The sequence below is a fragment of the Toxorhynchites rutilus genome, chromosome 2 (genome assembly GCF_029784135.1).
Source record: "Toxorhynchites rutilus septentrionalis strain SRP chromosome 2, ASM2978413v1, whole genome shotgun sequence".
Classification (NCBI taxonomy): domain Eukaryota; kingdom Metazoa; phylum Arthropoda; class Insecta; order Diptera; family Culicidae; genus Toxorhynchites; species Toxorhynchites rutilus.
In genome coordinates, this window is record NC_073745.1 from 194,630,562 (window position 1) to 194,658,542 (window position 27,981).

Sequence of the window (27,981 nt, forward strand, 5' to 3'; positions counted from 1 at the left end):
GTAGAGAGTTCTAGTGGCGTATACACTATCATTTTAATTGCATGTTTTTATGTCGTCCGTTTTCGCATGATATTGGAGCATTTAAATTAATCAAAAGATTGTGATGCGATGCGTCATTGATGGCAATCAGTGCCATTTACCAAGGGCAGTGAATGTTAACTGCATAATGCAGTAATTGATAACTTTAGTGATCATCTTGGTAACCATTATAAAAGGTGAACATCAGATATCAAGCAATTGAATGTAGTACAATAATATCACTTTCTCTCGTTGCATTGTAAGAATGTCTTCAACCAAGAGCAGAAGCAGTTTGAGGATTTTGTGGATTCCTGGCAGGAAGAAGCACAACCGCAAAGGCATTTACAACCCAACAAAACAAACTCGTCCCCAATATCAGGCAAATCAACAGAAAAAGAATGAACCCTGGTCGTTGGGAGGTGGAGTCAATCACAGCAAAATAATCAACGCGTAAGTAAATGCAACATTAAACATCGTAATCTGGAATTTATGAGTGGTGAAATTGGATCCCAAACTGACTGACCAAACGATTATTGTTTTCGTGGTTTCATAATCCAGTTTTGCTTTCATGGTGGAGGCCGTCTAGGCGAATGAAGTGCTACGTGTCGATGTTTTTAATATGAACAGTTGTTTTACTAAGAAATTGATAATGTCTTAGTGCATCTGCGGAATTCTCGTTTCTCGGATTTTTATTTGGTTTAGTTTCCTCAAGTGTCGCTTATGTCCCTCGCGGAACTTCGCCTCATCGTAGTATTACCTGTGTCATTTGAAATTATTACTTGAGATGCTACTGTCGCATCTAAGTAATTTTCCTTAGAAACAGCCATCTGGAATGATATTATTTCAATAAAAATAAAATTGAAGATGAAACGGTAAGTTTGTCTTCCCAGTACTTTCTGAGTTAGTGAATAATTACTAAAATTGTGCGATTACTAAGATAGCGATCGTGAGTTCAATTCCAGGATGTGGTCTGTTTAAAGGAAGCAAACAGGCACAAGAGTCCAGCTTTGGCCTATAGAAGAGGAATTGTATATAATCAGGACAATGCCAGTTCATACACATCGAAAGTATCCCACTAGAAGCTCCGCAAGCTTGGTTGGTAGGTTCTTTTGGATTTACCTTATAGCCCAAATTTGACACCAAGTGATTACCACCTGCTCATACTGATGAAGATTCAAGAGAAGTTTGTGAAAATCGATTGTCCCAGTTTAACTAACTACATACCTGATTTCGTTGGATCACCGCTGTCGTTATTGTAATGTGAGAATTCACACCTGACTTATTTTCTTTTTTTACTATTATTTAGAAGAACTAGTGACAGCCGACTTCGGTCTGATAAGTTTTCCTTATGGAACATGTAGTTCTTGAGTAATCTTTCACAAAATCACAAACTGGCCGGGAACAGTTTTTCGTGCATGTATTATTTCTTAAAATATACATAATATACGCTACTCTTAAAATGCTACGGGAAAAATAAACCAGAAGACGACGTTGCTCGGACTACGCTACTCTGTCCGCAGAAACGTATGAGTACACGGAACAATCGTTGTCGAAAAATTCTTGTAGCGGCCACTGGGTGTGTCGCTAAAAATATACAACACGTACGGATTCTAAATGAACACAATGCTTCAACGAACAGTGATTGAAAATGATAATTGTTTTGATCAGTTTCATCGGAAATATCAGGAAATAAATAGATAAATGGTTAAGTGAGGGGAAATGTTTTAAGTTATCATAAATTTCATTCAAATTTTAACAATTTAAAAAAACTTTGTTATCTGCATATGGTAAAAAAATCTCTCACAAAAATTGTATCTGAATTTTGAATTTTGTTCTTTAGTTCTGTTTTGCTATTATAAATACCGAGCAAAGTCGATAATATCAACCGAGTGAAAGTTATAGGTGCACTTGTAATCATAATTTGTCGAGTTGTCCGCGGTGCGGACCATTTACAAAATACGAAATATCAAGCGACAAAACAGCAATCTAGTACATGATCATCAAGCCATTGCTCTAAAACAAGTTTTAAAATCAGTTTACGTTTGTATCTCTTTGTTATTGCATTGATAACTAACTGGTCCGTTGACTAGCATTCTACCCTGCTGTTTTTGGACCATAAGGCCACAATTATTAATGGTCCATCTCCCCCAATGATCTATCTTGGCGTAATGGGCCGATGCCAGGTCCGTCCATAATACTACATCCTTCTTCTCTTGATACTTCTGGATAAAGACGGCAATTTCCTGCAGACACTTCGTATTGTATATCTCCTCAACCGCAAACACCGAAAAGGTACTTTTAAAATAAAAATTATGAATGAGAATTATTTTTACCAAACCAAATTATTACTCTATGTAAATGAAAATCACTTTTGCCTGCAAGTAGTGAAAAAAATATCATACACAAATTGTGTCTAAAGATAATTTTGTATTATAATGGTAAGTTTTGGTGAGAAAATCCGAAAATTCATAGAAAATAGTTTAAATTAGGGTCAGAACAACGTACTTCTAGTAGGTAAATAACGCAAAGAAAAAAAATTCATACAAATTTTAGCAATTTAAAACTGCCTTAGGGTCGACTAGTATGATAGAGAATAGTTGGTCTCATACAAACTAATATCGTATCCAGATTTTTTTTATCCCATCCGTTTATTAGGCTCATTTAGCAATTCAGCTGTCACAGAGCCGAATTTATTCGTATACATTTTTATGTTAAGATAACTATTGTTGTATATTATTTAGGCTTAAGATTCCTATCCATCGATAAACATTTGTTTTTTTTATGTATAACACAGTAGCTGTTTAGGCCTAAGAATATTCCAATTCTATCGATACACAACACATGCCGAGTATTCCATTTCTATCGATACACAACACATGCCGCCTTTTTCGGCGTTAGAATATTCCTATTGTTCGAATGTTCACAGTTGGACTGTTCACAACGGGACTGCTGATATGAGGCTTCCATTGCTGTGTTAGAATTAGCACCAATTACCGATACAGCAGATCGTAATGTGAGCGGTAAGGAACTGGGATTACCGACACATGATGATTGTTGCGTGGACGTAGTAGCTAGAATAACACACAACTCATGATCGATCGCTTAGTAGCGGACACGCAACCAATTAGGCTACGAAGACCCCCATCGTATCCAGATGTCGACACCATTCCGCCGTCAACGCGGCTATTTAAAGAGAACGATGGTGGTGCTTGGCCACATTCTATAATCGGACGCCAAGCAGGAAAGACAATGAGGAGCGATTACGAACGCAAAAACGTTCCTGCTTTGTTTTTTTTTTTCATTAAATGTCGTTTTAATTTGAGCGATAGAGGATGGTTTTGCAGAACGCCGATTTCGGTCGCGGTCTCCATTAAATTTGCGAACTCGCACTGTATAGAAGAGAGCGGTGATTGTGCTTGGCTTCATTATATCACCGGACGCTATCTTGAGATTGATTTTTAACATAAGAGATATCGATGCATTTGCAGGCGATGTATGCAGTGCGATACCGCAAAAGGAAGAGACAGGAGTTTATATGGGATGTGGAGCAGGTGGAGCCTAATCGCTTATCGAAGTGTGTTAAAAGCGGTGGAAGCGTCGCGCCGGGTGAAGCAAAGGCTAATCACCCTCGATTTGATAGAATGGTGCCCTTCCTGTTGACAGATTGATCTGAAATTTGGAACACACCTTTGTCTCTGCAGTCATTATAAAACTGCGTATTTCATGATCTTGAACATCCAATATGGCGGCCGCTACGAAATGGCGTATTACAGATTTTCTCAAAACTCCATCAATATGGGTATCAAATGAAGGAGTTGACTATTAGAATACAGGTATTTATGAATATAAATTCAAAATGGCCGCCACCACAAAATGACGGATTACATATTTTCTCAAAACCACACCAATATGGGTATCAAATGCAAGGGCTTGACCAGTAGAACACAGTTATTTATGAAAAATGCAAATCCAAAATGGCCGCCACCAGAAAATGGCGTCCACGGCAACAGAATAATCAACTACTTTTTTGAACGGTTTCATTCAACTTGACCTGTTTGTATGTCTGTAGGGTTGTCCCACATTAATAGAAGTTCTTCACCGTTCCTTCTGGCTAATTGATCTGAAGTTTGGAACACACCTTTATCTCTGCTGTTAATTTATACTGCGTATTCCATTATCTTGAAAAATCCAATTCGACCGTCGCTATAAAATGGCCTTGGTTTAGTCCTACGTCTCTCCGGTTATGTCCACGACATCACCCACCCGTCTTTTTATAAACACTATTTTATTTGCCACTCTTCAATTATAAACAGTGACAAAGAATGTCAAATATCGAACATGGAAAAATAATCAACTGAAATATTGAGGTTAACCTAATCATGTACCGACAGGTTCGAAAAACAGACCGAAAAATATTTTAGACATCCAACAACTGAATAATTGCTTGTCGTGTTTTGTGTCGAATATATCGAATATATCAGTACACGTTTATCAAATTTTATTTGTCAAAAAGAGTCACATATTTGGCTTCGATCAAACAGTGTATGAGCACTAGAGTGCCAATGGATGTATGGGAAAAAAGTGTCCTTCGAATTTTCAAAGGGAACTTGCACAAAAATGCTGGTTCCCACGAAAAACTGCCCTACGCAAAATATCAGCTCAGTCGGACTTCATTTACTAGTGTCGCACAGCCGTCAAAGTTTGCGTTTTTTGAAAATCGAAAAATCACTCAAGGGGGGAGTAAAGGAAATCGGGGTTTTCGAATTTTTTTTCAATGCCAAATGTCTTCAAATTGCATGAAACGTTGAGATCTTGCGTCATCTCGAACATTTTTTTGTCAAAATCGACACTCTGGGACTTACACTCTGTCCAACTTCTATAATACCACCCTGATTCTATTTCGTTGCAACACAAACAGTTAGAATTTCAACAAGATACATTCATACATTGTTGAATGCTTAGAATAAAGTATATTTAACGTCAATTTCGTTCAAAAAAGTTGTTTGTTTATTTATTGTGCTTAAATCCGATAATTTCAACTGTCCAGTTTCTATAAGACTATTTCGAAATTCAAAAGTATTATCAATGAAAAAATTCAAAACGATCGGCTGATTTACATGATTGGTGACCTTGCCATTTCGGCTAATAAACTGGAAAATTCGTGTTGGAATACCATTTACCAAATTCTGCTGAACGGATTTCTTAATATTTTTCCATGTTTCCGAAATTGCGACCTTGAACTCTTCAATCGTGGTGTACCGTTTCCCTCAGTGTAGATTTTGCGTACAAGGATCCCCCTAAGATTTTCAACTCAAGTCTATAGAGCGAGCCGGCCAGCCGAAAAAAAAATATGTTTTTGATCCTCAATAGCAGCATTGTTTTGCTGGAGTGTGTATTTTTTGTGACGATATCCACGCAAAAATGATAGGAGAGAGGATTCAAGAACATGTATGTAATCCTTGAATGAAGTAAAAGCTATCTTGAGCTTTCCGGTTGCACAGAATACGGCCCAAACCATGTACGAGTCGTTGAAAAATACTGTTCCTTTTTCCGTAAATCACGCCAGTACCTGTTGAAACCATCAGGACCATCCAAATTGAACTTTTTTCGTCAGTGAAGATAACCTATACATTGAAGAACTTTCGGTTATGGTATATAGCAAAATGTATTCTTTTGTAAACATTCTTTGTCATAACATACCATGTCCCACTGTCGGTTTATGTGAGTTTTGGAAAAACAACTATAACAGCGGAAATAGTAACTGGTCTTATAGAAACTTGACACATGAAAAATACAAAAACATTCGTTTACAATGACACAAAGCAGCAAGATCATCTCCTGGTCTTATAGAAGTTGGACAGAGTGTAGTTTTTTTTCGAATACGAGGCAAATCCTATGGTTTAGGGTGCCAATGAAAATCGTCATATCGATTCTTCATACGGGACTCACTGCGAAATGTTGATTTGCACGATAAAATACCCTATGCAAAACAATAGCTCATTCGGACATCATTTACTATTGTCGCAGATGCCAAAGTTTAAGTTTTCTGAAAATCTAAAAATCAGCCAAGGTGAAGGAAAGTGAAGGAAATCGGGGCTTACAGAAAAAAAATTGATGCCAAATGTCTTTGAATTGCATGAAATGTCGAGATTTACTGTTATCTTGACCATAATTTTGTAGGTTTCCATAGTTTTTGAGTTACAAATTTTTGTAAAAAATTAATTTTTTTTTGCCCTTTTCAAAAAGTAATCTAATTCTTTTTTGAAGATTTCAAGTATGCAAAGTTGCTTAAATGATCCAAGTATTTACACCCACGTTTCACTGCTATCTAACTATGATATGATTCTGAAAAACATTCAGTTCGAACACACCGCGCTCAATATTTCTGTTCACTGATGTCATACGAGGAATCAAACCTCGATGATAGATAAGCTGATAAGATGATTATTCGCGCTGATAAAATAAGTATATCGAACTTAGTACCATTTGGTCCAGTTTGGTTCGAGCCGGTGGTTACGGTTGTGCGAGAATATTGTGTTGTTTGGAGAATGCAACGATTTTTATAGATGACAAGATGATTGACGCCCATCAAATATGTGAGTGAAAATTATCAATTTGTTTGAATCGATCTTGGGGTTCTCTCTTCATTTGTGTGATACACTTAGCAAATAACTACAGGCACATCTGTTTTTGTGCGATTCCTTTGTGCGTCCTTTTCTGTGCGATTTTATTATTTGTGCGATTGAGGTTCCGATCGAATAATAAAATCTCCCAAATGAGGAATTGCACAAACACAGGTTTGCTTGTATCGCTGGCTGGGTTTGCAACAGTGTTGATTCATTTATATGGTCCAGTTCTCGGTTAAATGAAATGAAATTTCCAACACACTATGAACTCGAGCATTTTTGATTGACAAATATACCACAAAATTTTGGAACAGAGAAAACTATTTTATAGTGTTCTTCAGGTTTTCATATTTAGACAATGCATGGAAAAATCTTCAGCACTGATAGTAGTTGGTATCGTTCAGGAATTATCGGGAACCAACTGTCGATGACGAGTGGGAGTGAAGTCGAAAGTCCAATATATGGTGGGGGATGACTAACAAAAGACAGATCGAGGTATAGTCACGTTTGCGATGAATCAAAAAATGCTAACACTCACAGGCGATTGTCAACTGAACCACTTATCGTTATTTTGATGCGCGGGTTTACATTTTGTTAGATGTGGTGTTGGATTGTTTACGTTGTTTTTTACCCAAGCTAAATCGAGGAAAACTAAAACGTACTATTACAACGATATTGAAATAGTAGTCAATCACTGATCACTCTTATTATTTATGTGAAAACCTATAGCAATTTCTTTTTCAGAGATCTTCACGAGAACATCGATGTAGGCATGGCAACAGCTGCGGGTGCTATGAGTTTAACAGCGATGGCAGCTAACAAAACTAATGAGGCTAGCAGTAGCAGCACCAGCAACAGTAATTCTGCCGAATCGACAGCAAATAACGCTGCAGCATCGTCGTCGTTAAGTGAGAATAGCAATCAAATTGTGGAGCTTGTTGTTTTGAACGATTTGAACGGTGATATTAACAAGGTGAGTGTCAACTTCTACTCTGCTGTGTGCAGAATTTATCAGCCTGAGGGCATCCGTATACTAGCACATAGGATTTGACAGCGTCAAACATGTCCGGGTCGCAAATGCAATTTGCGACCACTGTCACTCGCGAGAACTGCCAAACTCTCAAGCTGGTGTAAAACAAGGCACTTAACATACTACCAGGTGGGTCAAAACGTGAAGTGGTTTTCTGCAGCCATTTAAAAAATACACAAAAGTAAATTAAGACGATTGAGCACAATTTGTGGAATATACTGATACTTTATGAAATACTCATTGCTATATTCATTATATTCATTACGTTTTACGCTGCAAGCGTTTCATTTATTGTCTTTGCGTTGAAGGCACCATAATGATTTGCGCCATTTGGAAAACGAAATTAAGGACGAAATTAACACACTTCTAGAACAAAAAATAATGAATGAAAATTTACTTTTCTGTATTCAATATGTAATTTTTTTTTCAAAAAACAATTCTTTTTTTAGTTAGCGAATGGGCGCACCTTGTTCCATAGATTTGCCTTGAGTTCGCCGAGTAATTTGATAGGTTTGGCAATGACAGCTAAATTTGTAGCACATCTTGACTCGCGGATCATATCCCCTTGCCCGGGGCTTGGAATTTATACAATAGCTTGTTGCTTTTTCTTAGTACAGGGTTATCCTAGAGATGGGCAAAATGGTTCATTTCAGTGAGCGGCTCAGAGCCGTGCACTCAATGAAAAGAGCCGGTTCATTTGAGCGGCTCGACGGCTCTTTTCAAGAACTGGTTTATTCGGATATGTGAAGAATGGAAGACGTAAAAAATAAGGTTCAAAACAATAATCAGTGCAGAGAAAAGTAAAAATATTACTTTACTAAAAATATTACGTTACAATTTTTTTTATTTATAAAAATTATCTTTTCAATGTTATCTGATGAAAGTCTACTACATCTTTCACAGCAAACTTGTCCTGCTTTCGGAAAAACTTGCTCATGGTACATATTACTGAAGTCGCCGGAATACATAATATTTTCAAAAAAAAAGATAGAGCCGCGGAGCGATAGATTTACTTTCATTCCACCAAAACGAAGAATCGCTTAGTCTCAGCAAATGTGGTTCCGCTAAATGTTTATCTACAATAGATGTTGCAGCAGCTTTTGGATCATGTGAGGATCGAAGATTACCAACCAACGACACGGTTTTCTCCCGGTCTTTATCCCTAACGTTTTTAAAATATTTCGAATGGAATGTTTTCACGATTAACTGTATTATATTAGTCAAATTATTTCATTCGATACCCATATGTGGGTTGGATTTATTATAAATAACTGTGATTTACTAGTCAAGCCCGTTCATCTGATACCCATATGATGGGGTTTTCAGAAGAAATGTAGTCTGCCATTTCGTAACGGTCGCCATTTTGGATTTACATTGTTCACGAATAACTGTGTTCTACTAGTCAAGTCCTTTAATTTGATACCCATATTATGAGGTTTTGGCAAAATATGTAGTCTGTCATTTTATAACGGCCGCCATCTTGGATTTACATTTTACATAAATAACTATGTTCTACTAGTCAAGTCCTTTCATTAGATACCCATATTTTTTATTGAAACCGCTTAAAAGCAGCATGGGAAACATATATTTCTTCCGCACTGCTTCCGCAAGCCACGGTTCGTCAGAACGAGCGTACGATTCACGATTCTTTATCAATAAGCCGGCTCTTAAAAGAAACACGGTTCTTTTATGATCCGCGGTTCTCAAATGAACGGCTCTTAAATGAACCGCGTTTCAAAACGAGCTACGGCACATAAAAGAACCGTGGGTCTTTTTTGAACCGTGGTTCATTCAAGAGCCGTACAAATAAGAGCCGTTCATTTGAGAGCCGCGGCTCATTTTTAAAGAACCGTGGATCGTGCGCTCTTTCTGACGTACCGGCTCAAGTGAGCGGCTCGTGAGCGCTCGCCCACCTCTAGGTTATCCTAGTCAAATGGAAACTAAAATTAAAAAAATACATAAATAATTCAGATTCTTTTCATGTACACAGTGTAAAGCTCTGTCAATTCAGAATCGGTATGCCCTTTTTTGTCCAGCACAGCACTCACAGTAGTCGGTTCTGAAATCTTTGACAGTAGTTTGTCTACAAAGTATTTTCCTTTGAATCTGATGGGAAATAGGAAATCTGCAGATGTGGCCACAGTTGGTCAGATTTTTATTACAACCAACAATACGAACGGACAGCTATACATCAACAATTGCCAGAAAAAAACCTCTATTGCCGTACATATGGTCCCACCGGGGTCCCGTCAAGCCACTCAGTTTTGGCGAGTTGCTACTATAGTAAGAATGCGTAGACCTCATTCCAAAAAGGATGAACCACTCCCACCCCATATACCTGGAATTTCGCTCAATAGGACTGAAGAGTAGAGTAGAAAAATGGCTTAAACTGCTACTTCAATAGCCAGACACTAAGAAATGAGATTGACCACCAACTTGTGCAGAAGTTGATGGCACGTATCAAGTACAAAGTTCGAATTTTCATTCGAGAATTGGAAATCGCAAAACCCGTATTATATGTTTAAACTACAATAAATACAGAATATTATTCTGATATTTCTGAGATAAGGCTTGAATATTTAGAATCTTGAATCATGGACTCTCTGTTGGTCAACCTCAGCGGCTATTTTATATCATGATCCTTTCATGTCTGCAGCATCCCGAGTCACCTTGGCGCCCAACTTCAATTTCCGCTTGACAATCGTCCAATATTTTCCATTGAGTGGAATTGGGAACAATTGGGAGGATTGAAGTCTTGTTCAATGTAATCGACCACATTATCACGGTACTACTGAGAACCTATCGACTGTAGTGGCAGCTTGCCAAAAGCTGGCCAAACATTCATCGGAGTTCTGTGAGCCTCAATAAAATGTCTTATTTGAGATGATAACCTTGGTTTTCTGTCCACAGCGGCGAATCCCTTGCCAAATCAAGAACTTCCTGGCAAATTTATCAGCAAAAACGAACTTAAATTTGCTGGGGACATCTCCTATTGACCTTACAGAATTTCAGGCCAGTGAGTTGTCCAAAATGCATCTTTATGTACGTTTTGTCATCCATCAGGATGCATCTTCAAAAACGTGCCGTAAAACTTTCGAGCTCGTCTCTTGACCACCAAATTTTGCTTCAGCGTCCTGTTCGGTTGCTTGCAGGCTGGAAAATTACCATAACCTTCTCGCGTTCGGATTCTCCGGATGGCACTTTGGTTAGAGTTGTTTTTTGGCGATTTCGTAATTCGAGTATCCCGGACTTGCCTTAATTGTTCTCAATACCTTCAACCCCAGCTTCTGATTTACAATTACACATCCTCTGATCCATTTGAACAATCAGAGGAGAATCCAGAGACGACGCGTGACCAAGTGAGCTATCTGTTAAATCCACAATGGTGTGTGTTTTCTATCGTTTCCATCGGATTCGTTTAGTAGAAAACTTTAAATCTCAAATATCATTTTTACGCAAGTTAGCGCATTAGCAGTAGTGATCGCTTTGTACATAGCTGACTGAGTTTGACCTGCCGCACTTGAAAAAAACTGTTTGAATCACAGTGGGTTTTTTTTCCCCTTGTTGGGGTGTAAACACAGTGGGTTTAGATGAAAGGTTTGAGCCAGCCCCGTCCTAGGCGGCCATGTTTTTGATCATCTCGAGAACAAAACAGTTGAGATGTATAACTTTGAAAGCAGATACTTGAAATCACAAAAAAACGTATAAAAGTCGGCGGCCGCTCGGAAATCCATTTAATTGTTATTACGATGTGAGATGCGGATGGTCACGCTCGCACGCCTATGCATTCTACTCTTCTCCCCCAATTCCATTTCTTTTCTCCACATGGACTGAACGGAGCCGCATTGTTTGGTGAAAACAGAAGTTCTATTATCGAATGCTCTCGAATATCGCTATCGACCGATGATTCCAATTGTCGGGGCTTGGGGAGGAGGTATCATTTGAGTTGGGTATTTCTGAGGAGGAATCGATTCCTCCTTTGAGCGTTAATAATTCTTTTCCGGCTAAACGAAGTGGTGTGATAATCACTTTATTCGAAAGATGAAATCTCGCGTAACTTTTGAAAAGGTCCTATGTAACAAATGTAAACAAATCGAGTTAATGGATGCACGCTATTAGATTTCAATCATTGAATGTATTACAAAAACAATCGTTCACGTATCTATCTTCTTCATCTTTTTGTCGCCGATACAAAAAATATCCAATGTACAGATTCGAATTTTAAGCACCCGGCTGTTACTTCGGACGCCACTTTCCTCCGACGGCCGAAACGTCCGAAGTAACAAAGCAGTCAATACAACTCGCAGTCGTACTTCGGTCGTTTTGGAATTTGTTTCTTACAGGTGTTGTTATCGATTTCAGTGCAATTCAACGAGTGATAACAATAATAATCAGTCTTTAGAACGAAATGATGATATTTGGATTGTTGTTTATTAGTTAGTTTCAATTTTTTATAGTGCAACGTAATATGTCCAATGTGCAAACGCGGGCAGTCAAAACGTCCAATGTAACATTTTTCGCTCCGAGGCTTCAACCTTAATCTCAAATCACGGAACAATAGTTACGATTGGTTTTACGGAGTTATTCTTGACAGCTAGTGGTGAAAACAGTGGTAAAGATTGATAGCTTTTAAGACAATTCGCGAAATAATGTTCGGGTCTTCAACTACGTTTTTCTCGAGTTGGCGAGAATGTTACATTGGACCTTTTCAAAAGTTACGCGAGAAATGTCTAAGAGTTATATGCTGGTTACTTATTGATTGCCAACGTTAGTTCTACGTCTACCTGGTGGTTATATCACAGATATAACCTACTTCTACTATTTCATTGGTTCACATTTTCTTCGTTATTTTTTTAATTTCGGTCAAAAGATAACGCAAGTTACTAGTTATTCTAAATATTTTTTATCCACAAACACTATTTCGCAGAAAAACATTCCAACCAGCAACCAGTTCGACGCCCTCGAGCATATTGATGAGTGCGAGGAGAAAGATACCAACTACTCAAATGCGGAATCGGCATCGTCGCTGTTGTCCTCGAACAACGATAGCCGGTCCGTTGATTATGCGCACAATTCCGCCACGCTAGCTATCGGAGAGACTCGTCGCCGGCGTCGACGAAACAGCTATAATAATTCCAGGAAGGACAGTTGTGAAAATTTCGACTCAATAGATCACATCAACGAGACCGATGCGGTTGATGCGGTTGATGCGGTGAAAATCATGTCCTCAGACGATGATCGGTTGGACACTTTTCGACAGGAGAAAAAGAACAAAAAGAAAAACGATCTGAACTCAAAAAAGAAGGACGACGGAGGAGAGCCGAACGAGAAACTCGTTACGTGTTTGTACTATTCCCTCGTGTGTTGGGATTGTACTATATCCTAGAATTTATCAATAACTGAAAAGACTACTTAGAGGTGGCCGATTTTTGCCGAAATACAATAAGTTTTCCAGTATTTTATATTGATACATTGAACCTGTTTTTTAGAAACATTTACTAGTACTGCAGGGTGAGATAAAATCCACTTATAACGTAATCATAAGTAGAATTATGCAATAAACAATTTGAGATAAAAGGATACGAAATATGCAACGCTGATTACTTAATCTTTATTGTGATTTATACACTGTAAAATATGTTCTTCCGGTATAAATAATAGGCGATACCATTCCACAACACGGTGTTCCAGAGCGCTTCCAAAGTCAACATAAAATGAGTGTTCATTGGTCCGATGTGCCAGCGCCATGGGAGCATTTTGTGGAATACAGTGTGACCAACATACAGAATAATAGCGTTCATTCCTGCGTACAGAAATGGTTTACCACTCCAAACCCGCCTGACATCAACTAGTATGAAGCAAATGAGTAACAGAAAGAAAGCCAACGAGGCCGTTACAAGCACGAACGAGAGTGACCAGAGATTTTTGTTAACCGGTATCCATCCATCGTTTTTACTGAATCCACATAAGATTCCACCCATCAGTCCAAGGAAGACGGACCAAACAGCCAGCCTTCTAATTCTTGCCACCGCTTCCACATGGGTGAGAATGAGAACGCCACATTGGAGACCAAGAAACACTTGTAGTATCGTTGGCAGACATCCCAGGAGTCCTTCCGGATCGAACACAAATGCGCCGTACATGTACCTGATGGTTGGGTGCTGATAAAGATGACTTTCTCCCAACACTACTCTGTCGATGAAGCCTGCGACTCCGCCTGTGCAATTAGGGTAAGACGCCATCAGATGTATTCCACCGGGACCAAAGTAGCCACTAAAAAGATGGGTTTTAATTTGAATTGGGGATTTTTTTTTACAATCAACACTTTACCTTGGGCAGTCTGGAGTTGGGGCTAGAAATATCACTAATAGATATATCAGTACATTAACTGTCACAATGAGCCAATGTTTCCAAAGTCGCAGAATGTCGGAAATACTTCGGGCGAGAGTATTTTGGAACTGAACATCTTCAGTGTAGCAATATAAGTGAATGACAGATACTACAAAGTAAGCTACTCCGAATCTCTGCAATACTCCAAACAACCGTAAATCAGATAGATTCGGTCCATTGATGGAGTTTAAACATAGTCCGATGAAAAATAGTTTGAGAGATCTCTAGAATTATCAATATAGAAGCAAAATTATTTTGACCATTCGATGATCACTAGTACGAAAAACCTACGATAGTAATATTTTTCAGTATGGTAACTCGGCGAGTATTTTTGCTCAGCTGAGAGCGTAATGCTATCGGAATGCAAACACCCATTATAAAAAGGAACCATGGGAAGACAAGATCAGCCACATGTAGACCATTCCATGTAGCGTGCTCGAACCACCAGTAGTGACCCCCGCCACTGTTGGCAAAAATCATCACGACGATTGCAATGCCCCGGAATGTATCCAAACTATTCAGGCGTGCTTTTTTGGGGGTCGGTGATTCCGGGGGAGACGACGAGTTGCTTGGTTCATGTTGCAATTCTGCTCGACTGAACCGTTTCAATAGTTTGCTACCGAGGTGCCACAAAATGGCTAGCAAAAGCGAAATTAGAGCGATTGTTAGGAGGGCTGAAATATACACATAATCCAAGTTATTGGTTTTATTTGTTTAAATGAGGTGAGTGGCTTTCACGTTCATATTTGTATGATGCTCTGGTATGTCATTGTAAAGTCACCACTAATATTGTCAATACTAGACCAGATAAATTAGTGAAGTATAGGAACTAACAGTTTTGTTTGTATAATTTTTTCTTGGTATAAATTAATCGCTGAGATTAATTTATTCACTTGATAAAATAACATTCAGTTTGGATCTAGCATCATCTTATAGTGAATATAACTGAAAATTCCGCATTTTTTAATATTTCATCCAATTTGTTTGTTTATTTAAGCTCATTAGCATTTTAGCTGTTACAGATCCGGATTTAATGTTGCATGTTGCATGTTTATCGTACCTATAAATTGTAAATTACACAGTAGCCATTTAAGCGTAAGAGTTTTCCTTCGGTTCTTCCACTATTCAGTTAGATTGGTCAACGGAGACAGTTGATATGATCAACATTTTTCAGTTAAATTTTTTTTCGGATAAATTATAGAGAGAACTAGTCATTTTAATTTTCGTCTCTCGCCTTTCAGTCTTTTTTATATTTTTGGCAATTTATATGTTTCTGTGGAATTAGGGTTACTCGTTTGTGAGTGAATCATGTGTTACTTTAGTATTATACAATATATATAAGTATGACATTCGCCGCTCGAAGGCCAGAAGGGTCGCCTGTATAGCGTAGTTCCCTAGCGTTTATCAAGGAAGAGATAGTTGTTAGTGGGGGAGGTAAGAGTCAGGATTCACTATGGTGGGTGGGTGAGTTTATCCATTTCTTTGTTTGCACAATAACCATGGATACGGCTATTACAACCATCCTCCTTAGGGGTTTTGGACCTTCTGCTCTGATTCTTAATAGTTTCAGGTTCTTTTTCGGACATGCTACTATACAGATCCGTCTTTCGCAAGCGAAGTTCCGAGTATAACATTTCAGTTCTACACATTAGCTGGCCAACTATTCTCCATCTTCTCGCAGCGAGTAGCATTCTTCTGATATGTTCGCTTTTGAAAACCCTGTCGGGTCCGAATCAGGATCAATAATCGATAGCTTTGGCGAGTAAGATGTTGTCGTTGGACTTGCAGCATTCTGTCCAAATGGTTTTATGTGTACATTGATCCGACGTAGAATCATTTCTTCTTTCGCCTGGGCTTATCTTTTTTATTTACGTAATTTACGAACAACGGGTTATTTGGAGTGTTTTGTTGTTACAAAATCGCTTGCCAAAATTCCTTTCCAGCACGGATAGCCATTTGGCGTTGTGCACAAATTACGTAACGTTAAAAATACGATTTTTGAACCCCTAGATTCGACATTCACACATGTATGACTTTGGATGCTGACTGTCGTTCCACTGAAGGGTCCTGTTTCAGATCATCTCATCTGCGCTGTATTCGCATTGAGATTTTTTTTTTATAGAGGTGAGGAACGCTCTTCCAGCCTTATCTGGGAAGGGATAACCCAGACGTCTAGTGGGGATCGCACCCACAAAAACCAAGCCCTCTACTCGTAGCCTCATTCCCCCCGGGACCAAATCTAGGCGACTACTTCAGGGGGCGACTGTGCTCATGCACTTCACGAGTTTTCAACGCAAGCTAGCGTTGATCCTTCCCTTTTTCTCTATATTCTTATTCATCATTCGTTGCTCTCCACTGCGCTTATGACCATTTTGCAGGCATCCATTTACCCGTCGAGACGTGCACCGATTAGGAAGCGCCCTCCAACTTAACGCGCGCCCCGTCACAGTCACCCTCGCAGGATTTCTCTTCCCAACGGAGCGCCGATTAGGTAGTGCCCTCCAACATGACGCGCACTCTGTCACAGCTACTCTCGTGGGGTATGCACCAGTTTGTCGATGGCTTCCTCCATGATGCTCGCTCCTTCGAAATGTTCGCAGTGTTCCTCCATCCAGGCCACGATAAGGCGTTGACAGGCAGGCATTTTTCTGTTCTTCGCGACAGTATCCGTTTACCTGTCGAGACGTGCACCGATTAGGATGCGCCCTCCAACTTGACGCGCGCCCCGTCACAGCCACCCTCGCAGGATTTCGCTTCCCAACGGAGCGCCGATTAGGTAGTGTCCTCCAACATAACGCGCACTCCGTCACAGCAACTCTCGTGAGGCACACACCGATTTGGTGATGCCTTCCTAGGCGCTCGCTTCGTCGAAGTCCTCGCAGTCTTCTTCTTTACAATCCACCATGAGGCATTGCCAGCAATTTGTCAATCCTTCTTGCCAGATTCCGCTTACCCGTCGAGACGTGTACCGATTAGGAATTGCCCTCCAACTTGACGTGCAACCCGTCACAGCCACCCTCGCGGGATTTCTCACCTGTCGAGACGTGAACCGATTAGGAAGCGCCCTCCAACGTAACGCGCGCCCCGTCACAGTCACCCTCGCAGGATTTCTCTTCCCAGCGGAGCGCCGATTAGGTAGTGCCCTCCAACATAACGCGCACTGCGTCACGGCCGCTCTCGTGGGGTACTCCGGTGCTTCAGATCTCACTGTGGTTCATCTTTTATAGTCAGGCGTTATCCGCACGCTGGTCGACCCTCCACTTCCGCTGTAGCTCGGACATGATGTGGACGATTGCACTGTTCACTGCGTTCCAGGTGCCCTCGTCACGACACATTTCCTCTACGATGTTCCCAGCATGAAGGGTAGGCAGCCCCTCGCGCCTTGTGGTGAATCTTGGACATACAAATACGACGTGTTCCGGTGTTTCCTCCACATCTCCACACTCCGGACAAAGAGGCGATCTTGCATGTCCAAACCGGTGCAGATACTGCCTGAAGCAGCCATGCCCAGACAGAAACTGCGTTAGGTGAAAATTCACCTCTCCATGTTTCCTGTTTACCCAGCCCATTAGTGTCGGTATGAGCCTGTGCGTCCATCTGCCGTTTTGAGCCGCACTCCACTCTTGGTGGCAGCATCGACTCTGCCCTCATTAGCTTCCGGATTCCTCTGGTTCCCCTCCTCATATAGCACTCGCTGTCTTCCGCCAAGATGATGTTGATAGGGACCAACCTGGCTATGACGCAGACCGCTTCTGTTGATATGGTTCTGTACGCACTCGCGACTCGCATCGCCATGAGCCGGTACGTACTATTCAGCCTCCTCGTGTTCCGCTGAGTTTCTAACGCCGCGATCCAGGCTGGACCCCCGTATCGTAATGTCGATGAGGAGACACTAGCCAAAAGGTGCCTCTTGCTGCTGCTTGGGCCAAAGTTGTTGGGCATGATTCGTGTCAGTGCATTGATTGTCTTCGTTGCTTTTTTACAGGCGTAGTCGACGTGACTGTTGAAGTTCAGTCGATCATCGATCTGCACCCCCAGGTATTTCTAATCTCGCTTCGAAGTTATCAAGTGCTCTCCGATGGTGATTTCTGCACGTTGCACCGCCCTGCGGTTGCAGACAATCAACATTTCCGTCTTGTGGTGGGCTATCTGCAGTTTCACACTTTGCATCCACCTTCCGATCATGTCTATCGATTCGGTCGCGAGCATTTCGACCCGTTCCAAGGATTCTCCGGTCACTCCGATCTCCACACCTCTGGGCAGATTCAGTTTTAGTACGCCATCGTACATGCTGTTCCAGAGCGATGGACCCAGGATAGAGCCCTGTGGAACTCCAGCCGTAGTTTTAATCTGCGCCTGACCCGTGTTTGTCTCGTACACCAGCACACGGTTCTCGAAGTAGCTTCTCAGTATTCTACACAGGTATTCAGGGATTCTCATCGTGTGGAGCGCAGTCGCGATGGCCTCCCAGCTGGTACTATTGAACGCTTTCTTAACGTCGATCGTTATCACTGCGCAGTATCGATTTCCTCTGAGCTTCTGTTTGGATGCTCTGTTTGCTCTTTCGACCACTATGCGAATGGCATCTACCGTGGATCTCCCTTTCCGAAATCCAAATTGACTATCGGACAGTCCACGAACTCCCTCCGTGCATTCCGTCAGTCTATTGAGGATGATTCTCTCCAAAAGTTTCCCCAGAGTGTCCAACAGGCATATGGGTCTATACGATGCTGGATCACCCGGCGTCTTTCCTGGTTTTGGCAGTAGTACTAGCTTTTGTACCTTCCATCGATCCGGAAAGTAGCATTCGTCTAGACACTTCTGCATTGCTGTCCTGAACAGATCAGGGAATGCTAGGACTGCCGCTTTTAAAGCTACGTTGGGGATTCCATCTGGGCCAGGCGCTTTCTTCGTTTTGAGGCGTTTCATAGCTGCAACTAGCTCGTCGTTCGTCACCTCTCTGCGTTCGATGCTATCCTCATCCTCTCCATATGGCGTGGGTGGCCAGGTCGTTGGGTCGTGCTGCGGAAATAACCCTTCCACGATAGTTTTTAATTTTTCGGGACACATTTCGGAAGGTGTCGTTGGGCCCCTGAGCTTCGCCATCACCACTCGGTAAGCATTGCCCCATGGATTGACGTCCACGTCCCGACATAACTCCCTGAAGCAATTAGATTTGCTCCGCTTAATCGCCCGTTTAAGAGTGGATCTAGCCTCTCTAAATTCCACTCTCCGCTCTTCCCTGGTGTCTATGTTCGACCGTTGGAAGCGTCTTCTGGCGTTGAGGCAGTTGGCCCGAAGCACGCCAAGTGTCTCACTCCACCAGTAGGCTGGAGGTCGCTTATACCTGGGTTCCCTTTTTCTTGGCATTGTTATATCGCATGCTTTGGCTAGCGTTTCCGTCAGTTCATCCACGTTCATGTTCAAGACGCCACTCTCCACGCGTAGTGCTTCGATGAAAAGATCCTTGTCAAAGATTTTTGTCTTCCACCTGCGTGGGCATGTCCTAGTTATCCGTACTGCCACGGAGTGTCGTTGGCCAATGGTATAACGAATGGCTTGATGATCACTGTGTGTGTATCCTTCGCATACCCTCCATCTCATTTTTGTCAACTAACGACGGACTGCAGAAAGTCAAGTTGATGATGGACTCTCGGCCATCTCGACGGAAGGTACTAGTGGTACCCTCGTTGCACAGGGTAACATCCAGCTTGGCCAGAGCTTCTAGTAAGCAAGTCCCTCTCGCGTTGGTGCATCTGCTTCCCCAATCTACTGCCCAAGCATTGAAATCCCCTCCTATAACGACTGGTTTTCGTTCGGCGAGCTCCTCGGTGAGGACATCCAGCATATAGTGGAACTGGTCCATCGTCCATCTGGGAGGTGCGTAGCAACTGCAGATGAAAATTCCGTTGATCTTTGTGATCACGAAACCCTCGCGAGTCCTCGAGACTACCTCCTGAATGGGATATCGGCCCATGACCTGGATGGCGGCCATTCCCACTTTATCCGTCACCCAATTACCGTTACCGGGGGGAATGCGATACGGCTCCGCGATAATTGCGACATCACATTTTGTTTCTGTCGTTGACTGCCACAACAGTTGCTGTGCGGTGTCACAATGGTTGAGATTTATTTGGATTATCTCCATCACTGTTCGCTTGCCCTCGCCTGTTTGTACACAGGGCAATTAAAGCCTCCCGTCGTATGGTCATTGCTGTCCTCGCAGAGCATACACCTTGGCTTTCCCTTGCAGTCGCTGGCAAAGTGTCCCTCTATTCCGCATTTCCTGCACAGTTTGGATCTATCTGGCCCCAAGCAGCCTTTCGCCAGATGGCCAAAGTTTAAACACTTGAAACATCGCTCCAATTGCTTTGGAACAGGCGGAACGATTCTAAAACGACCCACAGCCCAGCAGACGTTTATACTCTCTAACTTCAGCAACTTGTTCGCTGCGTCCGTTGGGAGACGAATCGTTGCGGTCTGCGTCCCGCGATACGCATTTCTTAATCGGATTTTCATCGGAACTTTGCCCACGATGTTTTCCTCCTCCAACTTCTGACGCAGGTCCATCTCGGTAGTGAACAGACTGAGGTTCCTGCATTCAATCGATGACTCGGAGGATAAGGCCCTTACGTTCGCTGCGTCACCGAGAGCCCTTTCGACAAGATCCTTAAATGCAGAGCTCCTGATTTCTGGGTCTCTCTTCAGCTCGAACAGCATTTCGCCATTCTGGGTGCGCCTAGACTTCACCACGCTCTCCTCCAGTTTCTTGAGGCCAGGGTCCTCTCGCATTTTTTTGAAGAGGTCAGCATATGATACGTCGCCCTTGGCTTCGACGATGAGTGCATCGCCTTTGCCTCTCGCCCGCCGAGGATTAGGCTTCTTGTCATTTGGCCCCTGTTTCTTTTCATCCTTTCTTCTTTTTTTTCACCGTTTTCTCTTTTCTCTCCCTCTCTTTTTGCTCGTTCACTATTTTTTTCTTGTTTCTTCTCGTGACCGTGCTCCAGTCGTTTCTTTTGCTATCGGTGCCGCTCTGGTCGTCGCTGTCACCCAGCACTTCGCTGTCGCCCTGGGCGGCACTATCACCTTGATCGTCGTTGTCGTGGTCGTCCTTGCGTTTTTTGAGCATTTCTTCTTCTGCTGGTGAATCTTTTTTTTCTTTTTTCCGAACCGTTTCGAGGAATCTTTGGCGTCACCTGTCCAGCTACAGCTTTTTGCAACGCTTCTGCGAGTGTTTTCTCGGCAGTTTTCGTCCTTTCGACGAGTCCATCGTGCTCCTTCATAGCTCGTCCTAAGAGAGATCTTATACCCGACACCCTGGTCTTGATCTCTTTATGCACGTTGGGTTTGTCCTGCACGAATGTGTCTAGTTCTTTGACCCTTATCATGATCGTGTTCAGTATGCTTTCTCCAGTCAACCCTCCTTCCTGGGTTAAACTACCGCTGGACTTTGGCAGGAACAGGGGATTGATCCCTCGACTTTGCTGGGTCTCGGGTATTCCTCCATTACTGCCACTAGGACCTGGTGTTACCACTTGTTTCAGTATTGGCGATCGCAGCAGCTTTTTACTACCAGCGAACGCGTTGGCTTGGTCTCCTGTACCCATCATACTGTTTCTTCGTTCTTCGTCGGTTTTGTTAGTTGTCTCCATTTTGGTTGGGTCCCAACTCCGGGCCGCTATCTCCGCTCGTTGTACATAGTCGCCTTTTTGTGATCCCATGGTTATCTATGCAAGCAGTGAGGCCGTGCAGGGGTTGACACGGTCCTTCATGGGGACCGTGTTCAGAGCCGGATCAGCGCAAGTCAGGAATGTGACATCTGATGCCTAGTACCTAGTGCCTGAGCCTAGACGAGCATCGAACGTACCCGAAGACTAGCCAAGTTGTTACCGGGACGGGGGCAATCGCACTATTACCCCACCCGCCGTTTCAAGAAGGTATCACCCTTCCTTACTCAGGGAGCAGAATAGCACGAGTGTCAGCCTTTAGTGTCGCATGTTGTCCGTTTCCATGTCATATCCGTTTCCATGTCATACCAGTGTGTCGTAATCAGGATCTTACTGGAGTCGATCCTGATGTGCTCGGCACTCCTTTCGCTGCTCCTGTACACGGCAATACCCCCGTGCATTCTCAATAGGCTTTACCGCGCCCTTACTCGCGTTGTCACCCGATTAGTCGCCTTCTACGACAGGGACGGGGACCTCGACCCGAAGTGCTATTCTAGGCCGACAGCTCCACGGCAGATTCGCATTGAGATGCCTAATCTTATATATGTGTGTGTGTGTGTGTGTGCGGGACAGTATAGCAGAAACATTTTTGTATAAATTCCAATAGTAATTACTCCTTGTTTCAATGCAGCAGTTCTTGTCGTTACACTAGTTGCAAAAAGTACTGGGATGTTCTCACGTAACGAGGAAAACCATCCGGTCGAAAATCTTTTATATTTTTGGGATAAAAATTGCTTCAAACATTCATTCTGACACACATTTTATTTGATTGATAGCCCAACTAGAGGGCTTGAACCATGGCTTAGAAACATCTCTATCGGAAATGACAACGTACAGCATCACGTTCTGTTTAAACTTATATTTTATGTTCGAAGATGCAGTAGAACTATCCATGGAATAGTATCGATCGTTTCTGTGAATGTGCGTCTTCGAAAGAGGGAAATAACTTTCGCCGTCCAAAACGAAATATTTTTCCGGATATTTTTTAATCAATCAGTGGCATTGGGATTTCAGCGTAGAAATCTTTTTCTCAGTGTATTCCGGAGCCCTTGTCTTCGTTCGGCACTTCATTCTGATTCGTTTAAAAAAAATGTTCTGCAGATGTAATGATGAGATTAGTTGAACATTTTTGCGTTAGCCCGTTGACTTAGTGAATCACTGTTGTTGAAGGCACGAGAAAGAGAACTAGTCCTTTTGTCCACTACTTTGCTTGCTACTAGTTGTTGGGTGCCTTAGGATATGGTAAACAGTCGAAGCCGCAACATTTTAGAATCGTTTACGCAAAGCAAGGAAACGTTTCTTCAAATGCAGGAGTGAGCAACGAAAAACTGAAATGCGTGAAGCTGAGGCCCAATACAACTCTCTGAACGCAGTATGTTTTCGCGACTACATTCATTGCATCGAAGATAATGTGAAGACGGACCCAAAAACATTTTGGAACTACGTTAACGATCGGAAAACAACGAAAGGTATATCTCAAAACATGCGTTATCGGGGAATTGCCGCCAGCACGTCACGGGATTCAGCGAATATGTTTTCGTTCATCTTTCAAAGTGTGTCAAGTAATAACTCACCACCTTTGACTGAAAGTTACTTGAACAGTATTCCGCAGTTCGATGTGAACGTGCCTCGAATGCATTTCTCAACACACGAAGTCCTGCTCAAGCTACAATCTATCGACGAATCAAAAGGACCTGGGCCAGATAAATTACCGCCATTCCTCATCAAACAGTGTGCAAGCTCTCTCGCTTTTCCAGCGAGCATGTTGTTCAACCGTTCTCTTAGTGAAAAATTCTTTCCCACTGTCTGGAAACTCGCATTCATCACACCAATTCATAAATCGGGGTCACACTATCGTGGGATCTCCATTCTTAGCTGTTTGCCGAAGGTCTTCGAAGGAATGGTACACGATGTACTCTACCAGTCTACGAAATGCATAATTTCTGACGATCAACATGGTTCTATGAAAAAACGTTCGACTACAACCAATTTGCTTAGCTTCGTATCGACTCTGGTAGACAAAATGGAGAAACGGCAGCAAGTCGACACCGTGTATGTTGACTTTGCCAAAGCTTTCGACAAAGTGCCACACTTACTAGCTGTTGAAAAGTACAAAAAAAAAAATAGGACTTCCGGAGTAGCTGACATCATGGATTCTATCTTATCTTACTGGGCGCAGTTCCTCGGTCAAAATTGGTGATTCCTACTCTGCCCCGTTTCAGACACATTCCGGAGTACCTCAAGGCAGTATTTTGGGACCGTTGCTCTTCGTTCTGTTTATTAACGACCTTTGCAAAACGCTGAAATCACCGAAATTGATGTATGCCGACGATCTCAAATTGTATCGAGCAGTCTCAACGCCTGTAGACTGTTGTGCGCTGCAATCGGACACCGACATGATTCTGGAATGGTGCAGTTTGAACGGGATGGAAGTCAATGTCAACAAATGTTGCGTAATTTCATTCAGCCGCTCACGAACACCGATTGTCTTCGACTATAAAATGGCGACGACAAGTTTGAAGCGTACGAGTGTCGTAAAGGACCTGGGGATTCTCGTAGACAGTAAACTACGGTTTGCGGAACACATCGCCTCAGCCACTGCGAAAGCATATTCCATGCTAGGCTTCTTGAAACGAAATACGAAATGCTTTGGCGATATATATTGTTTGAAAACGCTGTACTGCTCTTTGGTGCGTAATGTGTTGGAATACGGGGTACAAGTCTGGGCCCCGTTCCATGTCGTTCACATAAATCGGATAGAGCGAGTCCAAAAGCATTTTATCAGTTATGCTCTTAGGAATCTCAACTGGAGAGATAGAACGAATCTACCAGGGTACGAAAACCGTTGTATGCTGATTGACCTGCCAACATTAGCAATGAGACGAGCACTTCTTCAGCGATTATTCGTCTTTGATGTCCTGACTAATCACATTGACTGTGCTAACTTATTGGCAAAACTCCGCTTCAACACACCTCCTCGAGTGACGAGATAATCAGATTTTTTCCGCCGATCGAACCACCGCACCACCTATGGAATGAACAATCCACTGGACGTCTGTTGCAACAAGTTCAACGAAGTGGCTCATGTGTTTGACTTTGGTGTATCCAAAAACGTGTTTAGACGTAGACTTAATAGATGAAAATGTCTGTACGATTTTTAAGTTGAAGATAAATAAATAAATAAATAAATAAATAAATAAAATGTTGTACCGGATCCTTTTCGATTAAATTTCTGCGCTCGCGAAATGCATCTTGTTTCGGTTGCATTTTGAGCAAAGATAAGCAAGCATAAACAAAACAAAAAATACTAGCAGAAAGAGGAAAGAGAGAGCTAACATATACACACTCTCATTTGGTCGGTGTTAAGTCAGAGGGGACCAAGTCGCAAAATAAAAAAAATCGAGTTATTGATGCCATTAGATTAAGCATTTCGTAAGCCACACCCCACAATTATCAGATTGGGAAAATCATGCATATGGCATGAATAACGGATCGAAATTGTTATGATTAATCAACGAAAACCTCTCATTGTATGCAGTCAGAGTGAACCATGTACCATTTACCATGGTGAAATGGGTATATATCATGTGCAAACAGAGTGGACCATGTGACAACCATTTGTATATTGAATTTAAACAATATCCAAGCGCCGAATTCAAACCAACAAAACTTTTTCTCGAAGCTAATAGGTACCTTGTTGAAATGTGCTTGATCCTGTTACCGTATAAGATACACATTTCTGGAATATCAAAAAATGAAGGTGGTCCACTCTGATTGAACGGATCATTCATGCCTGTAGTAAATGGCAGAGACTTTTATGCTGAACGCAACAAAATGTTCACCCAGTTCCAACCTTACACGCTTTCTCGTTTTAATTCTCATAACAGAATAGCAATTTTTGACTCACAACTGTTAATTTATTGGAAAATATTTCGGAATTGTTCAGCCATAGTGAACCAAGTCTTGAACAGTCTTTCATTTGGACCAGAGTCAGTCAGAGTGAGAGTCAGAGAGTCAGAGTGGACTATGTACGAATAGGAAGCCAAATAACTGCCTTTTTGGCATGATACTTGAAGTGTTTTATAATTATCATACGTTAAAGTATTGCCAGAAAGTAGCTAACATTTCTGGGAACAACATTGAACGGAATAAAAATTGAATGCTTCGAAAATTACAGAGCGCTAAACTTCAAGTTCGTTTTTCTCGTAATCATAAAAATGTCACATGAATCGGTCTGACTTAACACCGACTATTTCTCTCTGAGCCCATTTGTTGTTAGGCATAGGGGTCTCGAAAAAATTCCATTTTTTTTTGTTTTCATCCGTTGCAATAAATAATCAATTATTTGTCACCAGTAACTACTCGATGCAAAAGTGCTTTCAAGCCTTCGTTTATGTTGCACTCCATTTCTTTGCTTTTGGACGAATCTCAACGAGTTCAGTCACTTGAATTGATTCGACTTGTTCAACGTGATACTTTATTCACAACAAATTTTATTGAAAGGCCAAAAATTAAGGCTGACAATTATTCTTCAACCCTCGCTTGCTGAAAACATTCCTAACAAGAAAAAAGCCAGTCTAACAACAAAAAACGCAATTACTATGCAACAAACCGAATACATACTGAAAACATATATGTTTAGTTATAACTAAAACCATTGGCTTGAAGATCGCATAATCTACCAAGCAGTGTACTAGCATCTTCCATTCAAATTACGTTACTGTTTTTCGTTGAGCATTAACTGATCCGCGTTTCATACATAACTGCCATTCCGTTTGGATGGTCTTCTGTTTGCCCACACCGAATATTATCATCGTCAACTTATGCTGGACATTGATATATCAAGTGAAATCGAACTATAACTTATATACCTCAAGCATGGAAAGTGTGACAACGAACAATTATATTCATAAACATTGAGAAAACGGAACTGAAGAACACATTGCAGCAAAATGAGAATGACAAGAACAGAAGCATGAGTTCACTACTTCGAAATTTACTTCTTTATCAATTCACTGCTCTCACCTTGAACAGTGAGAATCTTTCCTGACTAGTTGAGGTAACGTAATTCATACTTTGTTGCTATTAAAACAAAACGAATGCTTCTATGTAATAATTTTCTAGTCCTAGGTTTCCTTGCATTGAAATGTGCGAAAGCCACTCACATATTGTTGGTATTATTTAAATCAAACTTACGCAAATAAATGTTGACTGGCTCTTTGGCGGTTTCTAGCGTGCAGATAACCGTGTCGCTTTTTTCAACATTCAAATCGTACACTCCGAACTCTCCCAATGTTTCATTGAATTGACAAGCGTAAGATCTTAAACAGAGATATTAGAACACAATTGGTTTAAACGAAGCGTATCTTGAAGTAATCTTATACTCGTTATCAAATGCATATTTTCCAACGTTTCGCTCGAAGATTTTCAAGTTGACTCTCCTTGAAACATCCAATTTAAAAACGTTGCTCGTATCATCCTGGCTTCGTATTTCGTGAACCCTGGTATGTGGACACTGGAGAAGTTATTAAATTAAACCAGAGTTCAGCACAGTAGTTGATCCTGAACATACCTTTTCACATTCCTCTGGTAATGCGTATACATAACAGCTCTGTAAACCACTCAAATTAGCCACAATAAATGCTTGGTCCACACTCAATGACCATAGGTCCAAACCGCGAAAAAAGCGCTCTGTGTATTCAATCATTTTGTTAAGACTGTCCGCAAATCAATTTCTGCTTTTACTCCTAACTGCTGATCATCTTGAGAGCAGACTGTCAATCACGGAATTGCGAATTCAAAAAGGCAACTCAATCCGCAACCCAACTCACCAAGCGTAAATCAAGGACTGAAAACAAAACAGAAATGATACACCCACAATTGCCGTTTGCCTTGTAATATATTTCACTCAACGAAAGCTGAAGAGGGATGAACACCTCATGGGTGACGTGCATGATGTACGTTTGTGGTTGGGTGAAGTGTTCCTGTGGCGTTACAGGTATAAGCGAAGCAATTCACGACATTTGTTTGTATTAGCATTAAAATCGTATCGACTGCATCGACGACTTCAGGAAAGCTTTTTTTGAAGCTTGTGCCTCCGTTTTCTCAAAAGCATGAATCACCACAAGAGGTCGGGGTTTCCAGCATTGTATAACAGATTTCTGAACTTTCTTCACTTAAATTTTCTGTT

The 27,981-nt window shown here is 41.6% G+C and overlaps 3 protein-coding genes across 13 annotated transcripts in view; 1 reads left to right on the top strand and 2 right to left on the bottom strand.

Annotated features, from left to right (window-relative positions):
* Nucleotides 1-13,261, top strand: LOC129771419 (uncharacterized protein DDB_G0271670). 2 transcript variants are annotated; one of them, XM_055775039.1, is made up of 4 exons: nt 1-215; nt 283-468; nt 7,374-7,617; nt 12,602-13,261. In XM_055775039.1, exons 2-4 carry the CDS (start codon nt 284-286, stop codon nt 13,058-13,060), a joined length of 888 nt encoding a protein of 295 aa, XP_055631014.1. In that variant the 5' UTR covers nt 1-215; nt 283; the 3' UTR covers nt 13,061-13,261. The 2 variants fall into 2 exon arrangements, with proteins under 2 accessions (XP_055631014.1, XP_055631015.1); XM_055775040.1 differs by having other exon boundaries at nt 7,389-7,617.
* LOC129771416 (tyrosine-protein kinase receptor torso-like) overlaps nt 1-27,981 on the bottom strand; it is a 69,255-nt gene that overhangs the window by 28,398 nt on the left and 12,876 nt on the right. The window lies entirely within an intron of this gene.
* Nucleotides 13,247-27,655, bottom strand: LOC129771417 (heparan-alpha-glucosaminide N-acetyltransferase). Its single transcript, XM_055775037.1, has 6 exons — nt 27,364-27,655; nt 27,176-27,306; nt 26,988-27,112; nt 14,356-14,738; nt 14,005-14,288; nt 13,247-13,947 (listed from the first exon to the last, which is right to left on the bottom strand). Exons 1-6 carry the CDS (start codon nt 27,496-27,498, stop codon nt 13,296-13,298), a joined length of 1,710 nt encoding a protein of 569 aa, XP_055631012.1. The 5' UTR covers nt 27,499-27,655; the 3' UTR covers nt 13,247-13,295.

What these genes read in the sequence shown, in the direction of transcription:
- LOC129771419 (XM_055775039.1), top strand. Translation starts at nt 284, where the DNA reads ATGTCTTCAACCAAGAGCAGAAGCAGTTTGAGGATTTTGTGGATTCCT. An exon ending in CACAGCAAAATAATCAACGC is followed by an intron (nt 469 to 7,373) that starts GTAAGTAAATGC and finishes GAAAACCTATAG; the next exon opens with CAATTTCTTTTTCAGAGATC. An exon ending in TGAACGGTGATATTAACAAG is followed by an intron (nt 7,618 to 12,601) that starts GTGAGTGTCAAC and finishes ACTATTTCGCAG; the next exon opens with AAAAACATTCCAACCAGCAA.
- LOC129771417 (XM_055775037.1), bottom strand. Translation starts at nt 27,498, where the DNA reads ATGATTGAATACACAGAGCGCTTTTTTCGCGGTTTGGACCTATGGTCA. An exon ending in TACTGAAAAATATTACTATC is followed by an intron (nt 14,289 to 14,355) that starts GTAGGTTTTTCG and finishes TGATAATTCTAG; the next exon opens with AGATCTCTCAAACTATTTTT. An exon ending in CCAACTCCAGACTGCCCAAG is followed by an intron (nt 13,948 to 14,004) that starts GTAAAGTGTTGA and finishes CCATCTTTTTAG; the next exon opens with TGGCTACTTTGGTCCCGGTG.